Consider the following 23,966-nt stretch of genomic DNA (forward strand, 5'->3'; position numbering starts at 1 on the left):
ACAGCAGTCACGAAATTAAAAGACGCCTGCTCCTTGGGAGAAAGGCGATGGCAAACGTAGACAGCATCTTAAAAAGCAGAGACATCACCTTGCTGACAAAGGTCCGTATGGTTAAAGCCATGGTTTGTATGGAAGCGAGAGCTGGACCATAAAGAAAGCTGATTGCCGAAGAATTGATGCTTTTGAATTATGGTGCTGGAGGAGACTCTTGAGAGTCCCATGGACTGCAAGAAGATCAAACGCATCCATTCTTAAGGAAATTAGCCCTGAGTGCTCACTGGAAGGACAGATTGTGAAGCTAAGGCTCCAATACTTTGGCCACCTCATGAGAAGAGAAGACTCCCTGGAAAAGACCCTGATGTTGGGAAAGATGGAAGGCAAAAGGAGAAGGGGATGACAGAGGACAAGATGGTTGGACAGTGTTCTCGAAGCTACAAAAGCATGAGTCTGACCAAGCTGCGGGAGGCAGTGGAAGACAGGAGTGCCTGGCGTGCTCTGGTCCATGGGGTCACGAAGAGTCGGACACGACTAAACAACAACAACAAAACTCATGAGTTACCTGTGTAAAAAGGAATAGATCAGGAGGATCTGTGCCTATTTTACTGTGCAATTTATATTTTGTAAAAACACATACGTTGCCATAGCAATTCCTACTGAAGCCGACAAAATTGATCTACCAATTCACTTTTTTAAAATTGCTGCCAACTCCAGGGAACCTTCACATTCTACAGGCCTGCATCAATTGCTAGCAGCAGTCAAGTGGGTATGAATGGCAGAAGCAATGCTTCGGATCAGGGTGGTTCAACACACAACATGCGGCCCATGAGGCCTTTTTGGGCGGCCCTTGGCAACTGTGTCTACATCTTAGGCCTGCTACCTCTCGACCACCTTCTTTAGTGACAGAGGAAAAAGAAGGGAGCAGCTGGGCTTGGCAGCGCTCCTGGCTATTTATATTCCTCCACATGAGGATGGAGAGGGAAATCCTCTTTGCTGCAGGGCTGCATACCAAAAAAGTTGCTGTACTGACTTCTGAAACTGCTCTGAATGGAACAGGGTGGCAGGTACAAGGGGAGGCAACATGCATTCTCCCACGGCCCCCTTGGTCTTTACCGACTTTCTTATTTCTTGCAGGGAAGTGGGCGTTAGATTGCCATGCGTCATGCCTTGATCTGACCAGCCTCTTTACGTAGCAGGGCTTGCCCTTCCCTTAAAAAAATTCTTTATTAAGCCACCTCAAGGCAAGAGGTGCTCTGCTAGTGGGAAACTGCATATCATGTGAAGCTAAGCACTTCATCCGCAGAGAATCTGGGAGTCTGGAGTATGTGTTTGCCTTGTAACTGGTTTTTGTAAAAGGTGAAAGCTGATGTCTTTGACAGAAGCCCAAAGGGAAATTTAAGAAGCCATATCTCCTTTGCTTCTCCTATATTCTCCATGCAGAAAAAGTTTCTTCCTCAGGAGCTGAGGTCTGCTGAAACCACAGGAGAAACGCCACAGGCAAAAACAATTAGCTGCAATTACCTTTTACCCTCCATTTGCAGAGAAGGGCATTTCCAGGCATGTCTATTAAGTTGCTCTGATTGTAGGGCATGTTTACCTGGACTCCGGAAATGCGTATCAGCATCAAATGGGAAAGCAGTTATGAGAAAGCCCAAGAAGATACAATAAAACTGCTACCCTCTTGTTGGCTAAGTATCTTGAAATGAATGTCACTCAACATCTCAAGAATGTCAATCATTTCATGGAAATGGCTAGAGCATTACACTAAGAATTCTCAACAGTGAGTGGAAGCACTAAGCAAAGCTGACATTCAAATACCAAACTAGTTTAATATCCTGGAGCTCTACGGCAGGAACCAAAATGTTACAGGGTTGGGCTGGGAGTAGCAAATGTATTGTGCTTAATGCTGTGATGGCAAGTAACTTGGCTGGCAAGCCCTCTAAGAACAGATCATGGGCTAACTGTAAGACTCGAAACTTAGCAGCAATGTGCTTTTTTTAAAAAAAAAAAAAAACCACGAATGGTGCAGCCTGGCACTTCCACTTATCTACAGAGATCTTAAGTGAAGTGTTTTGAGACTTTTAGCCCTGGACAATCATTCTAGAAGCATAAAGTAGTACAACAGCAAGAGACTCATTTGCAGGCCACTTTCAGCCAATACACCAACAGCTGTCAACCACTGCTTTAGTAGACAGTGCATTAAAATGAGCATAACCCATTTCTTATTTTAAAACTTGTTTGTTTTTTGCAGTGGTTCCTTGTGCTTTACTTTGTTTTGGTCTATTGCTATAGCACAGAAAACAGCAGTGCTGCTATGCAAAGATGTATTATCAGGAGGGAAAACTGGGCAGCTCCCCAGGGCAGCCAATGGGGACAGGCAGCAACAAGCGTTCTGAGGCACTGTGCAGATTAGTAGCCTCCTTTCAGATGGTGCAAGAGGACTTTTGCTTTTTGCTGGCACAGAAAATGGAATAAATCTGTATGAGGAGGAGGTAGTGGTGATGGTGAACAGAATCCCCAACTGATTGGCGGTGCTTTTCTGGCCAATGAGCATGCAACAGGGCTCCAGTCTGGGCAGGTTGACATGTGAGTTCGAGTCTCCTTGCCATGTTTGGTTTATTTTACTTTGAGTCACCCCACTGCCACTATTAGGATAGATAGATTCTAGGGTGGTAGGATCTCCTTCCTTGCCCTGAACCAGGGAGAGCAAAAGGCTGCAACCAGCAGTGCAGGGATAGACTGGTAGACTGGCTTGGATGTGAGCGAGATGCCTGGGCAGCAGCTACTGAAGAGACAGCCACAGAATCAGGAGGCAGCCCTGCAATATAGAGCAAACCTTCCCTCACCTGAGCCTTCTCCCTCACCTGTCTTGGCATGGAGAAAAATGGTGGGAGCAGCAGGTCTCTTCTGCCCAGGGGCAACACTGCTATAAATACACCCCTATTTCAATGGCCTTCATCCAGCAGCCATAATTCATTATTATGACGCTTTATGCAGTGTTTGCTTCCCTAATCTAGCAATAACCTCAAAAAACAGTATTACAGGATAATTTCTAACTCTTGATGTGACAGTCAACGCTAAAAGTAGCAGATCACTGTCTGATGTGAAAAGGGCATACTGAATTATTAAATTATCAATCAGTAAGGAGGCAAATAAGGGACGCGGGTGGCGCTGTGGGTAAAAGCCTCAGCGCCTAGGGCTTGCCGATCGAAAGGTCGGCGGTTCGAATCCCCGCGGCGGGGTGCGCTCCCGCTGCTCGGTCCCAGCGCCTGCCAACCTAGCAGTTCGAAAGCACCCCCGGGTGCAAGTAGATAAATAGGTACCGCTTACCAGCGGGAAGGTAAACGGCGTTCCGTGTGCTGCGCTGGCTCGCCAGATGCAGCTTTGTCACGCTGGCCACGTGACCCGGAAGTGTCTCCGGACAGCGCTGGCCCCCTATAGATGTGAGATGGGCGCACAAACCCCAGAGTCTGTCAAGACTGGCCCGTTCGGGCAGGGGTACCTTTACCTTTACTTTAATGAGGCAAAAGGCTTAACCAGGGAGGACTATGGGTTGGAAAAACAAGAATGTCAAAATATTTTATAGAAATACTGTTATCTGCACAATATTAGAAAGAGTTGTTTGAAGGGGGGAAATAGTGTTTGAAGACTGTTCTCAAGAGTTCTAAAGATACGTTTGGTGAAAGTCATTTTAAGCACAGATAAGCACCAGCAGAGCAATATTTTTGACAAATACAAGGATGAGAAGAGATTCAGTTTATAAAGCTGATTTTGAAAGAACAAGGATTCCAATCCTTCAAAGCTGCCTTTGAAGATGTTCAGGTTTGTGAACACATGAATTATCTGTTTTGAGGATATAGCACTGCCAGGAATCAAATATCAATCAGCTGAAACCAAGACAAGTTAAGACCCTACCAGCACTGACGGATTATCTGCCAGACCAGAGATACTAGACATGTATAAAAAGATTAACAAAGAGAGGACTTAGAAATAAAGTGATGCCAAAGTCCATCTGCTACTGTTTTACTGTATTGTGGAGTCACAGAATGATATAAATGGAAAATACAGTCCAAAGAGATTTGCCACATTGCTGCAAGGGCAGCAAATTGAAGAAAAGGGAAGAAAAGAAAAGAACTCAAAACACAGTTCTCCCTGTAAAGAATGGCTTGTAGATTGTTATGAAACTTTTACTTGTCCTCAAAATGATTAGAAAATACCAGGAAGCCACTTTTTTAAAAAAAACAACAACAACTGTATAAACACACAAGCAAAACTCTCCTAAATCTGCAAGCATGCAAAGATTTAAGCAGAAGAAGCAGGAAGGAAACTTTCTAGGTAAGATCACATGACTAGGAAGCCTTCCAAAAGCCCTGTTTCTTTTAGTGGCTAATTACAGAGCACTTTTGCACCACAAGAAGAAATAGACATTTGCTCAAAAAGACTGAGAAGTATACCCTCAGCCTATAACACCCTAGTGAAAAGATATCAAGAGTCCGTCAATACTGAAGTCCTGAAGCTTGGAAGATCATAATTCAAGTGTGTTGCTGTCATTATGGGATACATCCTAACCTACTTCACAGGGTTATTAATGTGGATACAAACAGAGGCAGACGAGTTATAAAGCCAAATGGTGCAAGTAATGGTTACAAATGCTTTGCAATGGTTCTGATGCTACCATTTACTTACCCCAAGTAAATTACGTGGCACATATCCCTCTTTGTCGTTTAGTTGTGCCCACCACCACTCTATTTCTTCTTCATCTTCCCGGCGAAGAACCATCATGCAGTCTCCTCCTTTCATGGACAGTTCATCATCGTTCTGAGCTTCATAATCCCAGAGAGCATACACCACTCCTTTGTTCATTATTCCCATTTTCTCTTGCACTCCTGCAACGGAGAAGAGAGTACTAAGCAACCGAATCGCAACAAAACATTTCTTCATTTTAATACTCCAGTATGGGAACTGCAGTTTGCTGTGGTCTTGCGGAGGGGGGGGGGGTCTCCTATCTGGAAAGCATGTGAAAAGACTTCCTAAAACAGCAACAATTAGCACACCATCTGTGTTGCTATTGCTTCTACAAAGTAAAAAATTGTGTCCAAAAACTGTCCAAAGTAAAAGTAGTAACCTTAAAAAAATAAAGAAGAGACCAATCATTGTTGTCCATGGGAAAGTTATGAGAAAACAAAAGAGGACCAAATAATATTTTGTTTTGAACCAACTAAGGTTATATTTGGTAAACTACATTACTTGGGACTTGACATGCTTGATCGATCCAGAAATCAGAACAGAAGCCATCCTTATTCTTTGGCTTCTAAACCCATGAAGGAAAACCACATAAAAGCAATTCCAGATTGGTGGGAATCTGGAGAAAGGACTTTTCTGTTGTGATGTCCACTATTATGGAACGCTCTCCATAAGAAAAAAGAAAAAAGGCATGCACCTACTTTGGAGTGCTTTCACCAACAGCTGGAAGACCCCTCTGTTTATCTTGACCTTCCCTAAGCCAGTGAACTCCACAGCTGAGTGGGGATTTGAACCCTGGTCTCTGTGGTTCGAATCCCACAGTCTTAACCAGAACACCACACTAGTACATACCATAAAGAAACTGAGAGCACTGCGTGTAGCCTTCTTCCATTTCTTCACACTTGTCTGCCGCAGTCTGCAGGTCACTGTAGGTTGTGGCAAAAACAGCAGCCCCCGATTCCACTAAGAATTTGCACACTTGGACGTTATTGCAAGATGCTGCACAGTGCAGGGGCGTCCTGGGGATTGCGAGGAGGAAGCAAAAGTGACAGAATGTTCTGACTGCCTTCGACTATTAAAATGTGAAAAATAGGGAAATTAAAGCTTGGTGGCGGGGGAGGAATTCCTGATTCTTAGGACAGCTCAGCGTTATGTATGCAGAGGCTCTCCAGGGCTTCAAACATGGCTCTCTCTTTCGCTCAGCCCTACCCGGAGTTGCCAGGATTGAGCCTCGAACCTTCCGCACACAAAGCAGATGCTCTACTAATGAGCTTCATCACTTCCTCTTACCAACAACTACTTCGAGTGTCCAAAATGGCCACCCACTTTCATGCATTCATTCTACAATATCCAATTTCAGCTTGAAGAGACACGCTTTTGCCATCTATAATCCCAAACATCCCTTCACTCAGCTGCCAATATGTCTGACAGTACAGGAAGTGTCTTGTTTGAGACCAGTGTTTCCCCAACCTTGGGTCTCCAGCTGTTTTTGGACTACAACTCCCATCAGCCCTTGCTAGCAAGACCAGCACTCAGGGATGATGGGAATTGCAGTCTGAAAAAACAGCTGGAGACCCAAGGTTGGGGAAACACTGGTTTAGACAGAAGACAAAAGCTTCATTTCAGAGCTGTTCAGACCACCAACTATTCTGTGCGACTAGTGACCACTCCTCCCCTCCAGGAAACGGAACAAAAAAACACAAGAAAAGCAGCAATATTAGTGGGATTGTCATATCTGAATGCTAACCTGAACAGCGTAAGAACCGTCAGGTTAGAATGCTCTGTTAAGAAGCCAAAAATTGTCCTTACCATCCATCGCTATCTGCAGCATTTACGTTGACACCAAACTGGACCAGGAATTTCACGATCTCTGTATGGCCAGCACACACAGCATTGTGAAGCGCAGTGATGCCCTCATCATTGGGCAAGCTGGGATCTTCAACCTGTAGAGAGAGAGAAAAAGAGACACTGGGTGCTAAGTTTAAGATTTCCATTAATCCCAGTGCCTTTTCATACATCCCAGTTTGTTGGTGTAACTCTACTACCACCTGAAAGTGTTCAAATGTGGAGCTCTCCTATACTGTTTCTTGAATGGCTGGTAACCAAGAATTCATGCAGCTATGAATGCAGCTTTAGCCCTCAATATGGGGAAACATGGAACTCATACCTCGTAGATGATCCGCTGAACAAGGTCAAATTCTCCTTCAAGAGAGGAATCAAGAAGCAAAGCAAGGGGGTTGAATTTCACTCGCATTCCATGGGCAATCCTCTCTGAGCCAACTTTGCGCAGATTGGTCCTCTTGCCCTGGAGAGGAAAAGACGGCAAAATAGTTTGTAGGGGCTTTTTGCAATGGAAAAAAAATCCAAAATGATTAAAAACTGATACAATTAGCACAATTCCATCTCCTTGGGAATCTAACAGCTTTGATCTACAATAAACAATAGTAGCATTGTGCTGAAAATCTCAATTAGATAAAAAGAAACGCCTCAGTTGGATAAAAAGAAGTTTGCATACTCCACCCTCAGAAATATTTCCCAAATGTAACCATTCTTATCAGTAAACCATGTCCAAACAGTGCTAGAGTCCCAGACACAAGCGATTTCAAGAAAGGGAGGAGCACAGCAATGTGAACAATAGGGAGTCGCTGCCATAATCATAGAGTTGTAGACCTGGAAGGGACCGTGAGGGTCATCTAGTCCAACCCCCAGCAAATGAAGGAATCTTTTGCCCAACGTGGGGCTTGAACCCACAACCCTGAGATGAGGAGTCTCATGCTCTACTAACCGATATATCCCAGATTATGGCTGGAATGAGGAAAGCAGAAGCAAGGTACAAAGGGTGCCGAGAAGGAGCAGAGGGATAAAAATGTGAATACACACATCAGACGAAGACAAATAAAAAGTTGCCATGTGTGTTTTTCTTTGGCCACAGGGGGTTTCCCATATTCATCAAAATATTTTAGTTTGAAGGGGTGGGGCCAAGAAGAATGACTGTGGTTTGAGGGAAGAGCCAAGGGGTCCATTTAGAGACCATGGGTAGGCAAACTAAGGCCCGGGGGCCGGATCCAGCCCAATCGCCTTCTAAATCTGGCCCATGGACGGTCCAGAAATCAGCATGTTTTTACATGAGTAGAATGTGTCCTTTTATTTAAAATACAGTGGTACCCCGCAAGACGAACGCCTCGCGAGACGAAAAACTCGCAAAACAAAAGGTTTTTTCGTTTTCGAGTTGCCTTGCAAGACGAATTTCCCTATGGGCTTGCTTCGCTAAACGAAGCTTGCCCCGGGGACAGCGGGTCTTCTCTTTTGAAGCAAGGGGCGGTGGGGAGATCACTTCTCCCCACCGCCCCTTGCTTCAAAAGAGGTCCGGGGGCAGCGGGAAGCGAAGCGCTTCTTCCCCGCTGCCCCCGGACATCTTTTGCAGCAAGGGGCTGCGGGGAGATCGCTTCTCCCGGTGCTCCGAAGCCGGGCGGGGGGGCAGGGGACACCTCCCTCCGCCGCGGGGACACCTTTTGAAGGCAGGCGGGGGGGGAGCAAAGACTTTCGCCCCCCGCCCGCCTTCAGAAGAGGTCCAGGACCTCTTCTGAAGGCTGGCGGGGGGCAAAAGTTTTTGTCCCCCCTGCCTGCCTTCCCAGGGGCTTTTAAATCGCCCCGGACAGCAGAGAAGTCCTCCGCTGTCCGGGGCGATTTTAAAATGCCGCCCGCCAGCATTTTAAGATCGCCCGGACAGCGGAGAAGTCCTCCGCTGTCCCGGGGTTTTTTAAAATGCTGGGGGTGGGAAGAAAAGCCCTTGTCCCCCCCCCCAGCCTTCAGAAGAGGTCCGGGGACAGACTGTCCCCGGACCTGTCCTGAAGGTGGTTTCCCTAGGAACGCATTAATTGATTTTCAATGCATTCCTATGGGAAACCGTGCATCGCAAGACGAAAAAACCGCAAGACGAAGAGACTTGCGGAACGAATTAATTTCGTCTTGCGAGGCACCACTGTACACCCCTGGGTTATTTGTGGGGCATAGGAATTTGTTCATTTCCCCCCAAAAAATATAGTCCAGCCCCCACAAGGTCTGAGGGACAGCGGACCGGCCCCCTGCTGAAAAAGTTTGCTGAACCCTGATTTAGACCCTGTGCCCATTGGGACCTGGCTGCTTGAAATACAGCTCAGATCCTGTCACGCTATCACACAACCAAAATGTTGGAAGGGACTCAGGATTTCTGTGTTCAGTGCTTATTTCGTAACCAGATATCCCCAGCTGGTTGAGAAGCAGCAATAAACACTATTCAGAGGCATATGTAAATTTTATTAAATGTCAGGATATAAAAGAACCATGTTTATTTTTGTTCAATTCATACCACAGGAGAGAGGAGGGTGACTCTTCTCTTCTTGGCAGAATCTACTTTCTTGCAAAAACTGGTGTGTGTGTGTGTGTGTGTGTGTTTAAGTACACAATTAATACCAGTCAATACCAATGTTGCTAGACTGGGGGTTACTTATTAACATAATGCTGGCACAGCTCAAATAGCAGTTCCAAGGGGCAGTTATATCCAGTCCCAAAACATGCTAGAGAATTTAAAGCAGCAGGGCAAAAACTGTGGGAGGAATGAATGTTGAAGCTGGCCCAAAAGTGTGGGAGATGCCAAGTGGGGTAAAAAATAAGCAAAGACTTGTGTATGAGCACGACACACACAGACAGGATATGTGACAAAGGCACATTGTGTGAAAAGGGTGGGGCAACAGCTGCCAATGAGCACTGCATGTGCCACCTGAATACATTACAAATCTGACATCAGCGCACAGTGAAAAGGAAGGAGGACGTGACTCACAATGTCGTCTTCTCTTCAACTACTCTAGAATCAACAGAATGCCAAACTTTGAAACATCCTAATGGTTAGAATTCCAACAACCCATGCCTCATTTCGCAAGATACTAGTTGCACAGGCAACTAACTCAAAACTGGCACAAAGCAAAACATGTTCCGGAAGTGCATTATTAATGTCCAGGCCCTGGTAACAAACTAGCCTAGACTATGAAAACTGTGTAGCAAGGTGGAATTTGGAGATCTTTCCCCTATATTCCAAACTAATGGTCTATGACAGGGGTCAGCAAACATTTTCAGCAGGGGGCTGGCCCACTGTCCTTCAGACCTTGTGGGGGGCCGGAGTATATGGGGAGGGGGGAGAACGAATTTGTATGCCCCACAAATAACCCAGAGATGCATTTTAAATAAAAGGACACATTCTACTCAGGTAAAAACACGCTGATTCCAGGACCGTCCGCAGGCCGGATTGAGAAGGCGATTGGGCCAGATCCAGCCCCCGGGCTTTAGTTTGCCTACCCATGGTGTATAACAAATTTTTGTGCTTCAACCTCCTTGTAACACATGAAGGGGCGCCATTAACAAGACTATACCAGAACGAATCTCAAACAGAACATAGTCAAATATTCAGCCAAAGAGACAGAGGTGGCAAAAATAATTGGGGGATGCAGGAGCAAATAAGGTTCTGAGGGAGCAAACTGTCTTGCCATGTGCAAGCTGGAAAGAAAAGGGGCAGGAATGAAGCAGCTCATTTGCATGCTTTCGGGTTCTCGCCTTTATTATTCCCCAGTAGCTTGCATTTCCAACAGGATGATCCAGAAACATCCCTGAGGATATCCAATATTATTAACCTAACACCTGCTTCAAGAGGAGATGCTACATAAACTGGCTTCTACCGTGGATGTATTGAAGAATCACAGCTAAAATGTGTTCTGTAATAAGAAGAGCAATTCACCGGACACAGCGAAGCACATCTTTCCCTTACTTCAGTTGGAACAGGGCTTCCACCAAATGAAACTAAAAGATAATGCATCACGGCAATGCAATCATCAGGCCTGTGTCACCTGGTCTACAGAGAAGCGTCACAATATTCCACCTCAGTGTTAAGTGCCTAAAATGACCAAAATGAACGGTTTTTACTTACAGGTGGCAAAGAGAACTGCCCTGTGACTTCGGGAGGTTGCATGCTGAACGAGTCCTCTCCCAAACTCTCTGGTTCTCCTGACGGGTAGGGAGGTGGTGGGTAGGGGGGGTACTCCTCCATGTACATGTCTATGGGCAAGGGAACGTCCAGACTTGGTTCTTCCATTTCAGGCGGAGCAAGGGCGACGTCGTCAGAAATCCCCTCAGGAACGCTCTCTAGGCCTGACGGAGGAAGAGGCCCTGCGTTCTGACCGGCATTTGGCGTTTCTGCCTCTTCTGAAATAGTTGGCTCAGGTGAAGGAGGAACTACCTCTTTGGCCACTTCTGTGCTTAAATAAGGGTTTGGGATTTCCGCTGAGTTTTCAGCGGCAGCTGCGGAAGTTTGCTTCGATGGGTAGGATGGGGCAGAGATAGTCTCCATAGCAGCCAGAGTTGTTCTCTGGTACAAGAGCTTTTGAATATTGGGGCCATTAGGACCCTCTGGCTCAGTAATAGAGCTACGCTTCTTCAGTGGTCTTGGGGCATTGGATAGCTTCTTCCGAAGGGCTTCCAGATCTGCATCACTTTGATTTCTGTAAGGATTTGACAAGAAAGGCAACAGCTTTGTTGGGCTGAGGGGACGAGGAATACGCTCCGTTTCATTATTTTCACTGGCTGAAGCTATAGTCTCCATTTCAGGTTCTGGACTGCCTGGCTTGCCTTGAGTAGTTGAATAAATATTCTCAGCCTGCTGCTGTTGATTTGGGGGACCGGCTCCAGCAATAACTGGCTTTCCATACACTGAGGAACAAATCAGAAAAAGGAAGCCGTAAATAGTTTGGCAGCAAGAACAGGGAAATGCAAAACCTACGAGCACAAACATTGCACAGGTAAGACTTTTCAACGTGAGACGTATCAACACAAATCTAGCGTGTTTGTATCAAAATTGATAATATGACCAATTTTTTTTCCATATAAGTATGATTAAAAGCATGAAGAAGTAGGGGACCAGCAACAAAAATATGGTGCTCTCCCAGCCTAAGCATTGTACTCTGAGGGGTCACTATTTGGTCAGTCCTAAACCTAGCATTGGGCAACAGTGTTCCAATTCTAGCTGGAGTCATGTTAGGCCTAAAGAGAAGCAATGTAACACTATAGAACGCTACAGAGTACTATAGAATGCTCTTCGACAGAGAGGCTCAAAAGGCAAGAATCCCTGAATCTGAGCAATACAGTGTAGGAAGGGCAGTTATTTCTCCCCCACTGAGCTGCACAGCAGAGTTCTAGGAGAAACGGGGTCACTGAGATCTGCACCTGACAGCACATATCTTTCAAACAAACAAACAAACAAACAAACCACCCCCACTTGAGTATTAAGAGGGAATGACATTTTTTATTTTATATTGTGTAATCAATATGAAATGAATAGTTATTGGGGAGGGGGAGTAAACCCTTCAGGAAGGAAATGTTACGTTACCACTTTACTAGCTTTCCATATTGATCTTCCCAGGAGCTTAAGCACCACTAACTTGTTCTAGAGCCCATCGAAAATATGAGCAAACTGGTGTAACTAGAACAGGTTATTTAAAGACATACCGGCTCTTTGAATTCTCACTTGGGTTCGCAGTGACTTCTCATCCTGTGGCCTCTTCCTCCCCCCCCCCCGCCCAACACCCCTTTAGAGAATCTAAGTTTCCTCGGTAATGCAGGGCATGCTTTGGAAAAGCAAAGTGAAACCAAATGCTCACCACTTGGAAAATGGGGTCCTCTGGTCTGTGCCCTTGTCAGTGCACTCTGCACTGCCTGTTGGAAGTTCTTCCCAGGAGTCTGCTGCTTTGTGTACATGCTATAGATTGAACTTGCGGCAACCGTCTGCGGCTTTCGGAAAGGTGGCGGGGGAGCCTCTTTGGCTGGCTGAGGGGTGAAAGGCCTCACAGCTGCCGCAGGAGGGCTCTCTTGCTTGAGAAGAGTCAGGTCCGGATTAGCAGGAGGGCCACTTGGAGACACACAGATCTTTTGCTGGGCCTGCTGAGATGCTGGTGGAGTTAGCTGGGTTGGTGGCTTCTGCTTGTTTCCTGCAGCAGCAATTGTCAGAGGCAGCTTCTGGATATTACCATCAGGCTTAACATCTGGAGAAGGCAGCTGACCAGCTTGGCCAAAGTAAGGTAAGTTTATCTGTTTTGGTTTGGTGGGAACAGGTGGCGGCACTTTTGCCACATTTTTAGTGCCAGCCTGTAAGAGAAAACAATTGTCAGGAAAATAGAAAATCTATTCTAAGAGTGATGGGGTTAAAGGAGAAGCCAAACTGCTGTAGAACGGCAAATCAAAGACACACGAGTTTGCATGGGTGGCGCTGTGGTCTAAACCACTGAGCCTAGGGCCTGCCGATCAGGAGGTCGGCGGTTCGAATCCCCACGACAAGGTGAGCTCACGTTGTTCGGTCCCAGCTCCTGCCCACCTAGCAGTTCGAAAGCACGTCAAGTGCAAGTAGATAAATAGGTACCGCTCCGGCGGGAAGGTAAATGGCATTTCCGTGCGCTGCTCTGGCTTCGCCAGAAGCGGCTTAGTCATGCTAGAAGCGGCTTAGTCATGCTGGCCACATGACCTGGAAACTGTCTGCGGACAAACGCCAGCTCCCTCGGCCTATAGAGCGAAATGAGCGCACAACCCCAGAGTCGTCTGAGACTGGACCTAACTGTCAGGAGTAACTGTACCTTTACTTACGCCAAGTTATTACTACCTCCTTTTTATTTTTAAATTTTTATTGGAATTTTATTTACAACACAAGCCCCCCACCAATACACAAATCCACCTTCGTTAAACGTGAACATAACATACAACAATACAAACAACAAAATAAAAGACTTCCTTTCTGTATCTGGCCTCCTTATTTACTTCTTATAAACTGTTTCCTTTATGAATAATCATTAAGATTACCAACTTCTAATCCTGAACATGAATTGTATAGCTTATGAAGGTACACTTTCACAGTATAACTTTCCCATTTCCAATATAACTTTTGATAACTTTCCAATTATTTCTCAGTTCTGAAGTTGGTAGCAGATATGTAAGAGGCAGCACCTGACATCAGCTCCACCCAAAGACTAAAATGAGATGCACCAAAACGCCATCAGGGAAGATCTTTTAGCAAATGTCCAGGGCCTTAATGAACAGTAAAAAAAAACAAAAAAAAACCCAGGAGCAACCCCCCCTCAAATGACATGCTTCATTTTGAAGCAGGTCAGATAACACACTGCATGGAGAACTGTGTTATGGGGTATTTGTTAATTAAAATAAATGCACGTTGCCATAAAAAGTGATACACCCAGTGAAGACTATTAAGTCCAGAGACTAAAATTACCTAACTGCACTACTGGGGCTCTCTCATATTTCTACAATCTTCTTTTAAATATTTACTTTCCCTCCCTTGCCCTTGAAGACAGGTGGTACAATTTCCCTTCTTAATCATGTAAGGAACCGCCAGCCTGTAAAGGAGGCTTTTTTGTTGTTGTTATCAATCCCAATTTTTACAGATTGAGAACAGAAGGGAGTGGTTATTACAGTGGTACCCCGCAAGACGAACGCCTCGCGAGACGAAAAACTCGCAAAACGAAAGGTTTTTTCGTTTTCGAGTTGCCTCGCAAGACGAATTTCCCTATGGGCTTGCTTCGCAAAACGAAGCTTGCCCCGGGGACAGCGGGTCTTCTCTTTTGAAGCAAGGGGCTGCGGGGAGATAGCGATCTACCCGCAGCCCCTTGCTGCAAAAGACGTCGGGGGGCAGCGGAGAAGAAGCGCTTCGCTTCCCGCTGCCCCCAGACCTCTTTTGAAGCAAGGGGCTGCGGGGAGATCACGATCTCCCTGCAGCCCCTTGCTGCAAAAGACGTCGGGGGGGGCAGCGGGGAAGAAGCGCTTCGCTTCCCCCGGACGTCTTTTGAAGCAAGGGGCTGCGGGGAGATAGCGATCTCCCCGCAGCCCCTTGCTGCAAAAGACGTCCGGGGGCAGCGGGAAGCGAAGCGCTTCTTCCCCGCTACCCCGGACGTCTTTTGCAGCAAGGGGCTGCGGGGAGATCGCTTCTCCCGGTGCTCTGAAGCCGGGCGGGGGGCAGGGGACACCTCCCGCCGCTGCGGGGACACCTTTTGAAGGCAGGCGGGGGGGAGCAAAGACTTTCGCCCCCCGCCCGCCTTCAGAAGAGGTCCAGGACCTCTTCTGAAGGCTGGCCGGGGGCAAAAGTCTTTGTCCCCCCTGCCTGCCTTCCCAGGGGCTTTTAAATCGCCCCGGACAGCGGAGAAGTCCTCCGCTGTCCGGGGCGATTTTAAAATGCTGGGGGTGGGAAGAAAAGCCCTTGTCCCCCCCCCAGCCTTCAGAAGAGGTCCGGGGACAGACTGTCCCCGGACCTGGTCTGAAAGCGGTTTCCCTAGGAACGCATTAATTGATTTTCAATGCATTCCTATGGGAAACCGTGCATCACAAGACGAAAAAACCGCAAGACGAAGAGACTTGCGGAACGAATTAATTTCGTCTTGTGAGGCACCACTGTATATGCCAAAAAACCCACTGAATCTTTGGCTCATCTAAAATCAAGTTTTTAATTATGCCCAGCAGATCATACTAGCTAGCAAGAGACTGAGACGTTTAGCATAAATTCATGACCGCTGTTCACAGTAGCACATGGATTTAGAGGCTTCTCAAGCTTGCTTGGAGAGCACATTCAGATTGCAACTCAAAAGACACTACACGTCCAAATACCTGGCCGTCTCGCAGGAGGTCCTCGCTGCTCTGGTTTTTTCTCAGTGTACCTGTTGTAGGCACTCCAACAGCTCCATTGGAGTCAACAGAATCAAACATGGAAAAGGGGCGCACTTTTTTCTCCCTTTCTCTAAGGGGAACATCTCCCTCACCAACTAAAAAGACAAAAGGAGGGTCAGATTTGAAGTAAGCATTTATAATACTTTTGAAAAAAACTAAAACTTTTTTTTTAAAAAAAGCACACTTCTCAGCTAAAAAGATCTTCCATGAAGTAACACTGTCTTCTCATAAGAAATGGACCGGGTGTGTGTCACATAATAATATCAGCCACAAATAAAGCAGACCAGTTGGAAGCCAGCGCCATCTGTGCAAGCAGCACTGTTACAACTTTAAGGGTCAAAACATTAAGCTGAAGAGGGATCAACAGAGAACTATCACAGCTCCATTAGGAAATTAGGTTAACCATTCCACCACCTGAGCTACTGAAATGAAGAGAAGCATCTGAGCTGACTCATGGGTAGGCAAACTAAGGCCCGGGGGCTGGAACCGGCCCAATCGCCTTCTCAATCCAGCCCACGGACGGTCCAGGAATCAGTGTGTTTTTACATGAGTAGAATGTGTGCTTTTATTTAAAATGCATCTCTGGGTTATTTGTGGGGCATAGGAATTTATTTATTTATTCATTCATTCATTCAAAATATAGTCGTCGTCCCCCACAAGGTCTGAGGGACAGTGGACCAGCCCCCTGCTGAAAAAGTTTGCTGACCCCTGGACTAAGCACACCAGCAAGATTCTGGGAGAGAGAAGCCACCCCAACCCAGAATAAGAGCAAACAACCCTTGTGACAGGCAGTTAATCATCTTTAAAGTACATTATGTAGCATTAGGGTTACAAAGACATACTCTGCTTATTTTGGAAAGAGGCAGAAACACCCATAAAAACGGACCTACCTTGCACTTCATTGCTACTGTTGGCTTTGGTCACCATGGAAGTTAGCCCTTGGCTGATAACATGGCCAGCGCTCGCATTATTCCAGTCACTGATAGCGAGTGGAGGTTTTGAACCAGCAGGTGTAGTACCTGGAGTAAAAGGGAACAGAGAAAATAAGAAGGAAAATGGGGGGACGGGACCCCTTCTCCAGAATACAAGGCACACTACACATACATGCACATTATCTCTTCATCCAGGCAAGCGAGAGGCATTATCACATATCAATGACCCATTCTACCCAGGCAAAAGCACTCAAGGAGCCAGAAACATGGTTCTGGAGACATGTTTCACTGGACCTATTAGCTTTTGCCCCATTTGCTAATTACGGTTACAGTATTAAATTATTAGCACAATTTGAGTTAGCATTTTCCCCAGAAACAGTGGCAGTAGAGGAAAATAAATAATGCTAGTTCAAGAACAGAAGAATCACATTTATGTTCCACATATAAAAGATATAGACTGAGCTTAGCTGATCCTGACAAATCAGGATTCTCTGGTGTTAACTGGGCTCTGCTGCTGAAAGGAGTATCATTATTAGAAGCGATTCAGGCACAGTGGTGTACAATCAAGAGATTATTTCCAATATCCAAAGAACTGTGAAAACATCAAGGGCTACACTGATTGTGAGGTCTGGTAGAATTACACAGCTTGTAGGGATACTGCCCACAAGTACCCAGATAAAAGAATTAACTTACAGAAATGGAAACTCGGTTTACGTATTGGTAAGCACAACTTGCTTTGAAAAATCAGTACAAATTCTTAACAAGAACTCTGTTGATAACTGATATTTATAATCGGCTATCAACAAATCTGGCGCCTCCATATGATCTCTTAATTTCTGGAGCAGCAACTTTATACAAAAATGCATTGCGTTACAACACTCAGTAGCTATCTATCATCCTTGTAACAATAACTAAGGGAAAGTCATAATTCCTTTTTCTTGCAGATGGAGAAGGCTAAAACAGGCTTAATTCACTGAAGGCCACTCACATGAATTCATAGATAGAGAGGAATGTGAATTAAACCTCCCCTAACGCAAGCCTAACATTCACAAATCTCACAGGCTTAATCACAAGGCAGTTTTCACAGAACACTTAGCACTGCTTGAGCAAATGGACTACGGAGAGAGAGGCAGGGAGAGAATGCACAATTTAAAATTAATGCATCCTATTTCTATGCTATAATTAAAATATGTAACTTTAAAACTAGGATAAAACACCAAACAGCTCAAGCTCACAAAAAATAAGATTTCCAAGACATGTACAGTCTTCTTTTAACAGTTGTACATATTGAGACATGAGTATTTTGTACAACTTTCATAAGCACTTCACAAAAAATAGGTTCTCAAAGTGTTTTTAATAGCAAAATTGAAATCCATAAACACTCTTGCTCACTGAAGACAAAACAAGAGTACCATACGAAGAAGAATTAACTATACAGTGCCTCTTCTTCTGGATAACCAACTTGCTTCTAATATTTACAATTTACAAATACAGCATTATCCAATAAAATCAACACTTAAACACTAATGCCAGAAACATGGGGTATTGCCATATGATATCAATGGAACTAATGCTGAGATAAAAAAAAAATCTTGTTGAGCAGTGAGAGTTTTGAATATATGTCTAAATGATCACTGTTTAGCATTTATTATTTCATTTATTCTTGAAACTACCATATAGAATGCACTGCCCCTCACCTAGTTAAGGTGATTAAAGGAAACAGAGAGAGAAAAGATTAGTTACTTCCAGAAAAATGTTCCTTTCAAACAGCTAAATTAAACATAGATGGCTAATTGCTATACTTCGCAAGTTCTGCATCAGAAGGATTAAAAAAAACTGGACCAGGCGACAACAGGAAATACCAACACACTTTGCATTAATAAAAACCGGAAGAAAAGAATAGTTACCTCCAGGAGCTTTCACTTGTGAAAGAATACCAGCTCTCATGTTTGGGAGAGTCTGCGTTTTCAATAGACCATCAGGGGCTTGCGAGGCTGAAGTCCCATCAGGGTAGACTGGTTTGACTAAAAGTTCATTCCTTGAGGCAACGCGTGGCATGGTGGAAGACTGGATGTAAGGACCAACAGCTGCCACTCGACTTGGAGTAGATACCACTGGCTGTGGCTGATTCCCATCTGGAGACACCTACACAAGATGCATCAAGATTTAAGAAATAATTAAGCAATCCATACAATCCGTCTTTTGGGGAATCCCCCCCCCCCCGCCGGGAACACACACACACACACAGTATAGGCTCTGTATACACAATGTATTTTCTTTTGTGGAATGAAAGCACTAAAGGTGTAGGAACCGCTCTTCCCTTTATAAAGGACTAAATAGGTTAATGCTAATGTATTATTTAAAGCGGTTTTCATGCTACAATGAAAATGTTAGGGATATGGCAGACACAAAGCTTCTCAGCAACTTCTCACCAAATACTTCTCAGCAAATACTTCAGTGTTAAGAGTAGCATTTTGGGAGGGGGTTGGGGGGGTGCCTGGAACTCACCGGGACGTTCTCCTTTTGCTGCAGCGCAGCCTTCTTCTTCCACAGCCGTTCCCTCAGCTCATTAACACGCTTATCCATAACTGCCACCTCTGAGTTGCGTTTGTTTAAAGAGTCCCTCTGTTGCTGCAGCTTGGCATTCTGCTCCTGGTTCAGTTTGTTCCTCAGCTGAATGCATTCAGGAGGGGAAATTAGGAATGCAAAATAAATAACTTCCAGGGTGGTTGCCGTGATGCACAAAACTATTTTTTTTTTATTTTTTAAAAAGCACAAGTTCTGAAAGGGTAGGAGCCCGCATGGAAGTTCTGGGTGGGCTTTGCTTCTGTACACAAGTGCGTCAGGTAGACAATAATCGACACTGAGAATAATACAGAAGACACAAACTATGCTGACTGTTAAGCAGGTTGGACAATTCTGGCTTTGTCAGAGACAAGAGGTGAAAGCAAATTCCTTCACAAGGCAATGTGTGACCTGCCCACCTCCCTTACTCCAGGTCTGTAGAGCAGACTTGCGGTTTACCTGAAGCTCCTTGTACAGTCGGTCAAGCTCAGCGACAGCTGACTGGTTGTCATGGTAACCATCAATCCGGCCATTCTTCAGCATCTCCAACTGCCTAGTAAGTTCCTCTACCTTTGACACAGCCAGTACCAGCTCTCGTTGTTTTTGCTGGAACAAACTGTTCATCTGCTCAATCTCTTCCACTGTAGAGGAAGAAGACAGAATACAATGGCTGTTGCTGAGAAATGACCAAATGTTGGCTGCTTCCAAGGCAGCTGCTAATGGGGCAGATATGACCAGAAGCTCAAAGAAGGTTACACCAATCAGAAGCTAGACAGCTGATCAAGCTATCAAGTTATCAGCTTCAGAATTTATATAGTTTATTTATCAGAAGAAAGGTCTTCTGGACATTATTTTTTCATCAAAAAAATTTTTCACTCTTTTGTGGGGGGGAGAGACAGGTAGATGTGCATTATTTAAGCCCTGAACAAATTGTGAGAGATTTTGTTCTAGGACCTGAAGATAGTTAACCACCGGGTAGTGCCACACAGAGTTTGAATTGAAGCAATTTTCTGCTAGGTAAGGGAGCTATAAAATGATATTGGACTGTATGCCGCTAAATTCATTTACAGTACACTTTTTGCTGCATTGAAACGGCCTGGGGAGGAACAGGAAAAATTCAGAGTTGGGAAGATACACTTGCAAAATGTATCATATCAAAGCAAGGGAGAATATCAGTGTCAATATTATTTGTTTGTTTATTGAAATATTTATAATCTTCACTTTCAAAAAGTTTGTCAAGGTGGCTTACAACATACAAATATAATAAAATCAGTCAAAGTATCAATAAAAATGTCGTTTAAAAACACCGAGAAAACATCAGTGGATACTGGTTGGTTAAAAAGTGGAAATCACACTGAACTGTCTAGACAACAGTTTTCAGATGATGTCTAAAGATAGGCAGGCACAGTTCTTGCCAAACCTCTACAGGTAGGCAGTTCTACAAGGCAGGGTCTGCCACACTGAAAGTTTGTTGTTGGTTTAAAAAACCATGGCTTGTTTTAACTGTTTTAGCATTATGCTTCAATACAAACCTTGCCTAACCATGGTTTGTTTGCCCACCCCACTCTAGATACTCACCAAGCTACAGAGGCATGAGGCAAGAGTAACTGAAAAACAAACCATGCTTTGGAGAAACATGCATGGCTTGTTTGCTTGTCTGTGAGACAACTCATTTGTTGAATAAACCATGACCCAACATTATATGAGAATGCAGCCAATATCTAAACAATTCTATGTAGGAACATCTGAACACTAACTTGAAACAGACATTATAAACCAGTTATCCAAAAAACCTCTAGCAACTCACCTAGCTTCCCATTACTGAGCCGTTTTTGTTCCACGTGACCTTTGAGAGCTCTCACTTTCTTCAACTTGGCTTCCTGATTCTCAGCAATTTCTTTTAATCTTTTGAGTTTTTCCTGCTCTGCAGCTTGTTGTTGCTGCCGCTGGTCCTGCTGTTTCAGAAATTTTAACCGCTGCTCCTACAAGTCAACAGAACAAGCATTATGCTCATTGTGATTAAGCTATTTAATGGTGACATATGATTTCTAGAGCAGACGAAACCTACTTCATCTTATGCATTACAATAGTAAGCACTGCAGTTCACTTAATTACAAAAAATATTTAAAAACCCAACTAAACTAAAGGAAGATGAGTGTACAAAGCTAAACAAATTGTTTAGGGTTCCCATACCTTCCTCCAGCCACAGAAATTTATATAATTAAAAATGGCTTCCAAGGAAAAGGCTGGAGACAAAAACACCTGCAATTCTCTTTTTAAAAAGAGCTTAGGTCTTGAACTTAAATCCTCCAGCATCATTTTATTTGGCCCTCAATTTGGGGAGCAAACCCTCTTTCAGAAACACTTATCTTCAGTAACCAATCTTCCCAGTTCAGAACTCTAGCAAGTTTTCAGGGAACCACAGGATTTCCTAACACATATATGATACATTCAAAAAGAACACATAACATTTGGCACTGAAGGTGGTCATGGCCAAATTAAGGCACAGCTCTCAGTCCACAGTAACTAACTTGTTTGCCCCCAAAACAGGCTATTTTAAGGAATCCAAGGATGCCACTTTTAATATTTAGCACTTTACAAAATTCACATTTTTTAGAAGCTGCTTTTCTCATACCTTTTTATTCATAGGTAATTTTTACAGGGGGAAAACTTATTTCAACAAACCTTGTTAGCCAGCATTTGCTGTTGGGCCTCTATTTGTTGCTGTTGACGTGATGCCATTTCCTGCAATTCAGCTAGAGTCATATCCATCCGAGGAGCATTGACCTTCAGTAATTAAATATATACACATATGTAAGAGTTTGGTATAAGCATACTATTGTGCTGAAGTCTACATTGGCCATCTGGCTTCAGAATTAAAGGCCTGATTGCTGTACTATTTTGGAGGCATGGTGGAAGGTAAAAAGCAAGGACTACTGAAGAAGATGAAAACAAGTTACTGGCATACTTTTGTTCCAGTGCATTCTGGACAATCACCAAACCAGAAGGTACACAGGGGTCATCTATGTTCAACCTCCAACTCAAACTAATAGAATCCAGACATCAATTTGCTCCATCCTGATCCACAGACCACCACAAGTCAGAAGCAGGTGCACTACACCAACAACAGAGTCAAACCACATGCTGTAGGGGGGTTCAGGCAATGAGTCCCTAAGTGACTGTGAAGGCCAATTCTGGATCCACACGTCCTTCCACAGTGGAGACATAGGTTTCCGGGCAGGAGTTGATCATGGTGAGGAAATGCAAGCTACTGGCTTCTTGACAGGCTAGTAAATAATTTGAGGATTGGAGACTTCTATGGGCTTTTTAAAAGGTTGAACTGATACCAGGAATGCCAGGAAGCCTCACACTTTATACTACACAGTGGCTTGGGAGGCTTGGAACATGAAACCTTGGGCAAAACACTCAGCCTGTTTTGCTGAGGCCCCCCCCCAAAAAAAAACAAATACAGAGCAGACTGGTCACATACCGTATTTTTCGCCCTATAGGGCGCACCGGCCCATAGGGCGCACTTATGGGGGGGGAATAAAGGGGGGGAAATATTCCCCCCCAAACAGCAAAGAAGCCATGACAGCGAGTGAGATGGATCCCACTAGCTGTCCTGGCTTCGTTTTTAGCCTCAGGGCTGGGGGTCCGGGAGCGAAGGCGAGGTTGCGCAACCTCGCCATCGCTCCCAAAGCTTGCAGGGCTGGGGAAGCCCAAGCTTCCCCCGACCCCAGCCCCCAGCCCCCAGAACGGGTCCAAGAGCGATGGCAAGGTTGCGCGCAACCTCACCATTGCTCCCGGAGTTTGCCGGGCTGGGGGGATAGCTTCCTGAAGCCTGCATTCACCCCATAGGATGCACACACATTTCCCCTTCATTTTTGGAGGGGGGAAAGTGTGTCCTATAGGGCGAAAAATACGGTATTTCTAACAGGCAAGAGGGCTCCCCACCTCCTGCTTTTTGCAGCCTGTTTGAGATTCCTCAATCTAGACTTCACATAAGTAATAGTAACAAAAATACAGATAGATCTCATCACAAAGTGAAATCCCTTCAGAGACCGGGTAGTATTCTGTGACTGAACCTATTAACTAATATAAGAACTGACCGTGGAAGTCAAATAAATATTTCTAATTTCATAATTAGGTGTTTTGAAGAAAAAATAAATTTGTAAACCGAAAGGAAATTATTTCCTTGATTGCATTTAAGTAGTTTTATGCTAAATACTTACTCCATTCTCTATTCTCCGCTCACCAGGCATTTTTACACCATTTCTCTTCAAGCCTGGATCTTGCACTCTTGGTCCGCTCCCTTTTAAGTATGAAGTGAACAAAAAAAAATGGTAAGTAGTTTTTTAAAAAAGAAGAAGAAGAATGCTTTTAATATAAACTACCTCTCTACAAGGTTGGGAGGAGGAAATGAAGAAACAAGCAGGTTTGCAGTTTCAGACTTGGTCCAAAGTCACCCAACAACACTTGAAAATCAATGTAAGCACAACAGCAGCCCTGCCATACAAAATGCTGCCTGTGCAATAAATGTATTAACCTTGTCAGATATGCAGGGGACAAGAGAAGAGAAACAAGAGGTACCTTTTTCATGAAAATTAAAGTAGACAAGTTATATATATATTTTTAAAAATAGCATCAGGCCAAATAAATGGTTTGCATGAACTCAGCATTTAAGGCACAATTAAGGGACTGGTCTGTGAAACAAGGACCCTTTAGCTTCATTGCACCATAGCTAGCTTGCAATTGTAACAAAGCCAAACACATGTCCTAGCCAACCAAACCAGCCGAAGGGGCTTCCTGATTAATCAGTAAAGACCATGAAGAATAGACATGAATTAAGAAAAAGAAATTGTGGTTTCTGAAATCACTGCATCACTGAATTCAACAAGAAGCAAGTATGGAACGCAACATTTATTCAGCTGGCAAAAGCATTAATGTGCCTCTAAAAGGAGATTTTCATCACACAATCCTGGGAGCTTT

The 23,966-nt window shown here is 44.5% G+C and overlaps 1 protein-coding gene across 1 annotated transcript in view; it reads right to left on the reverse strand.

Annotated features, from left to right (window-relative positions):
• The window catches only part of TP53BP2 (tumor protein p53 binding protein 2), a 57,206-nt gene that overhangs the window by 1,592 nt on the left and 31,648 nt on the right, over positions 1-23,966 (reverse strand). The window contains exons 4-17 of the mRNA XM_082217324.1: positions 23,210-23,289; positions 21,663-21,764; positions 20,785-20,959; positions 19,437-19,618; positions 18,921-19,085; positions 18,320-18,557; positions 16,371-16,499; positions 15,421-15,575; positions 12,423-12,906; positions 10,697-11,475; positions 6,908-7,045; positions 6,550-6,683; positions 5,593-5,759; positions 4,684-4,883 (exon numbers count right to left, since the gene is read on the reverse strand). Coding sequence (XP_082073450.1) covers positions 4,684-4,883; positions 5,593-5,759; positions 6,550-6,683; positions 6,908-7,045; positions 10,697-11,475; positions 12,423-12,906; positions 15,421-15,575; positions 16,371-16,499; positions 18,320-18,557; positions 18,921-19,085; positions 19,437-19,618; positions 20,785-20,959; positions 21,663-21,764; positions 23,210-23,289 — 3,128 coding nt within the window. The remainder of the gene's footprint in view (positions 1-4,683; positions 4,884-5,592; positions 5,760-6,549; positions 6,684-6,907; positions 7,046-10,696; positions 11,476-12,422; positions 12,907-15,420; positions 15,576-16,370; positions 16,500-18,319; positions 18,558-18,920; positions 19,086-19,436; positions 19,619-20,784; positions 20,960-21,662; positions 21,765-23,209; positions 23,290-23,966) is intronic.

Source organism: Podarcis vaucheri (genome assembly GCF_965113315.1).
Source record: "Podarcis vaucheri genome assembly, chromosome: 3".
Lineage (NCBI taxonomy): Eukaryota > Metazoa > Chordata > Lepidosauria > Squamata > Lacertidae > Podarcis > Podarcis vaucheri.